The sequence below is a fragment of the Elaeis guineensis genome, chromosome 3, assembly GCF_000442705.2.
Source record: "Elaeis guineensis isolate ETL-2024a chromosome 3, EG11, whole genome shotgun sequence".
In the NCBI taxonomy this organism is placed as follows: domain Eukaryota; kingdom Viridiplantae; phylum Streptophyta; class Magnoliopsida; order Arecales; family Arecaceae; genus Elaeis; species Elaeis guineensis.
Genome location: NC_025995.2, coordinates 127,416,130 through 127,419,860, shown reverse-complemented (window position 1 = coordinate 127,419,860; position 3,731 = coordinate 127,416,130). Strand labels below are relative to the sequence as shown.

The following is a 3,731-nucleotide window of genomic DNA, read 5'->3' as shown; positions in this document are numbered from 1 at the left end:
GTTTGTCGACATTGGATTGGGCTTGGAGACTACTAATCGTCTTTTCTTTAAAAGCAGGTGGAGGAGAGGAGGAATGGCTTTCAGAGAGGTTCGAGGAGATGATGGAATTCAACTTCGAAGGGCCTGCTGCAGGCGTTCCGATGGTAACGAGGCCTCGAGGGGAGAATGAGCTCAAGGGGGTGATGACCCTTTTGCACATGCCCACTGGATGGAATTCAACTTCAAAGGGCCTGCTGCAAGCGTTCCGATGATAACGAGGCCAGGATGGTAACTGCACTTCTGGAGTGAAATGAAAGCGATGAAGTGGAAAGGCAGTGTCCGTGCTTATGGAGGAAGGCAAGGACGGATCGGAGAGAAGAATATCTGGGAGAGAAAGGCCAGGATGGCAATGGAAGGAGGAAGCTCATTGCATGAGAAAATGGCCCTCGTTGATCAGCATGCAGACAAAGATCCCAGTTCCTCTGCCTCTAGAAAGTTCTTTCCAATGCACCAATTCGGTATAACCATGCTAGATCGGACGAGAGGGATGTGAATTACACATTTGAGAATGGGGCACATGTTTGTTGAACGGCACGTACGCTATCCTGAACAGATCAATTATACAATATATATATATATATATATATATATATATATATATATATATATATATATATATATATATATATATATATATATATATATATATTTTAAATAAAAATAATGAACAATTCTCAACTAAGCTGTTTATATGGTATTAGCTAGAAATATCTTGCAAATTATCAGTTCCTATTGGTGTTAAAATTTTTAATGTGTTAATAGATAGAAAATATGCGCTACAACCTCTATTGTCGGCCGTTTTTCAATTTGTGCTTGCACTCCAATGGACTTAAGTAATCAATCACATCCATTAGCTTCTATGATGGTGCGTCAAGAGGTATGTTTGAGGAATGGAGTCCATGAAAATTAATAGCTGTGATTGATTGTGCATGGAAGGTCATATGAAAAAAATATTCGTTGTAACGGTGATATCATGTTAAATTTATAACAAACCGATGACAATCTTTATATTTCATCGATTGTCATATATTTCATCGATTTCTATGAATTATATCCCATATTATTTTGTATATTTCATTTATTTCTGAGTAGTGATTAATTTGTTACAATGATGACTTGATATCATCATTGTGGTGAATATTTTCTCGACCACACTGTGTATACAGTGTTATCATAAATTTATTGTTGTCATAAATTTATTATCTACATCGCACAATCTTGCTGGGGAACGAGACCAGGTCAAACGCGAGACTTGATTTCTCTGATTTCTTTCGTTGTTCGAGACAAACTGTTCCTTACTTGAGTTCCGCAGTTTAATGGCTGATCCGTCCTCTTCAAAGATTTCGATAGTTTGGGATGTACATATCGACCCAACTAAAAAATGAGAAGTTACATGTCCTGTGATCAGCGCACCTAGAAGTAAATATTTCATTACAACGAGGAAGCGGACAAATTAGTCACACGGTATGGTCGGTTGCGACACCATTTAGCCTCAACCATATACGAAAATAAGGACCAGGTCAGGTTATACAAAATAAATTATTAGTTCATATTTCCGATACATGCATTCGCCTTAAACGAACAAATCTACGCATCGTGTTCCTCTTCTTGATCAGAATCGTTGTTTCCATGCATCAAGGCGTACTGAATCAAGCGTGCCATGTTCTCCATGGATGACCCTCCTCCTTCCATTGTGCTCATAGCCTTTTCAGCCAGCTCCTTTGCCCTTTTTCTTCTCTCTTGCCCCTCCTCCCCTTTGTCCATCAACCTTGAGACTGCCTTCGCTATATCATCCCTCTTCGCTGCCGGTGGACTATCTTCTGTGAGATAGTAGTAGGGCACTTTCACCCCAATTGCCACGCCAATGCCCAGCTCGTCCACAACCAGCTTCTCGTTGAGGAATTGGTCCGCAAAATTAGGCCATGTTATCATCGGCACGCCCGCGGACACGGCCTCCAACATTGAGTTCCATCCGCAGTGTGTCATAAATCCTCCGATGGCAGGGTGCGACAGGATGACCACCTGCGGCGCCCACCCCTTAATTACAAGACCCTTTGTGCTTACCCTCTCCTCGAATCCCTCCGACAACCATTTGTCGACCTCCGAGGTCCTTTCCACGTCCTTGATCACCCAGATGAATGGCTGGTTGGATGCCTCCAAACCACACCCTATTTCAATGAGTTGCGAAGGCCGCGTTCGCACAAGGCTACCGAAGCTAACGTAGAGCACAGACTTGGGCTTCCTCGAGTCGAGCCAACTTAGAACTCGGTGGTGGTCAATAGCAGGCTTGTTTCCTCTAGCAGCCTTGTTGTCGAGATCCTTGTTGTAGAGACACAATGGCCCGATAGTCCAGACCTCTTTACCGATCACCTTCCTGTAGAGCTCGATATATGAATGCTCTAGATCATCAAAAGTGTTCATCACCACCCCATCCGCCGTCGACTCCGCTTCTAGAACCTCAGATCGAAACTTTTCCCACCCTAATGCACCGAAGAAGCCCGGTGCCTGGGCTTTGTTGACCTCGACAGGTTGTGGGAGCTCAGGTATGAGGACGGGCTCGAAATCATCGGTTATGCGGGCATAGATCCCGTGCTGCTGCATGAGATGGGAGCATAGAATGAAGAAGCAAGAAGGCCCGTGAAAGACGAGCCGTGGCATCCGGAGCTCACGAGCGACATCCGCCGTCCATGGGTTGCACATATCCGTGATCATGCATGTTGGACGAGGCCGTTGTGCTCGCAGGTACCGGGCTACGGGTTCTCTGAGATGGTGGGTGGCTTCGAAAAATGCTTTGTAGTAGCCTGCTGAAGGGACTAGATCCACATTCTCGCAACCGTCCGGTAGACCCACTTCGGCGCATGGAAATTCGAGCTCAGCAAACTGTATCGGGAGATCAGATTCCTTCACTCGGTTGATGATGGCCTTGATCCGTGCAGCGTTCACTGGGGTCGTGATGAGGCTGACACGGGCACCTCGTTCCGCAAGTAAACGAGCCAAGTCGACCATGGGGATCATGTGCCCTTGGGCTGTCAGAGGGACCAAGACGAAGTGAGGCTCGCGACTACGAAGACCACTCATGGTCGCTTGGTTGGTCATCCTAAACGGAGGATCCAACGCTAGCAGGCTGCCACGGATGTGCAAAACTGAGAGGAGGAGCCAGTACTTATGTTGAATCTTGGATTCCTTGTAATTTAAAGACAGCACGGCTCTTCGTGTTGTTTATTATCTGTGGTCACACGAGAAAGCCAAATTGTCCGGGAAATCCCATGTGTTACGGGCCCAGGTTCTAGATGAAGTCTCAAATCATGACGTAAGCCCCTACATGAGCTAAGTTGTTTGACGGCCGAATCTACCGGCGATGATCTCCCCCGAGAAAAGGAATCTGGCAGCGGCGATCGGGAAACATGCATAGCGACGCAGGGAACCTACAACTTGGATGACTTATAATAATTTTTTTTAAAAAAAATGGAAATTATAATGCTACGAGATATAGGAATGTTGGGCCACTTTTGCGCCGCGTGGCTCCTCTTTCGCTTCGCTCGGTCACGGCTCCAGCACAAGGAGGGTGACATGAAATGGGCGCACTAGCACTGCTTTTCTTGGTACGCCATTTCCCACGATGGATAAAACTATAAATCACCCGTTGCTGTTCACCATTCGGTCCATTGGGGAATGCGGAAACGGGTGAGTAG

General features: G+C 45.9%; 1 protein-coding gene across 1 annotated transcript; it reads right to left on the bottom strand.

Moving 5' to 3' along the window:
* Positions 1-1,564: 1,564 nt before the first annotated feature.
* Positions 1,565-3,210, bottom strand: LOC105040215 (UDP-glycosyltransferase 73E1). The gene has a single exon (XM_010916643.4). The coding sequence runs from the start codon at positions 3,133-3,135 to the stop codon at positions 1,627-1,629; it is 1,509 nt and encodes a 502-aa protein (XP_010914945.3). The 5' UTR covers positions 3,136-3,210; the 3' UTR covers positions 1,565-1,626.
* Between the last annotated feature and the right edge of the window lie 521 nt (positions 3,211-3,731).

What these genes read in the sequence shown, in the direction of transcription:
- LOC105040215 (XM_010916643.4), bottom strand. Translation starts at nt 3,135, where the DNA reads ATGACCAACCAAGCGACCATGAGTGGTCTTCGTAGTCGCGAGCCTCAC.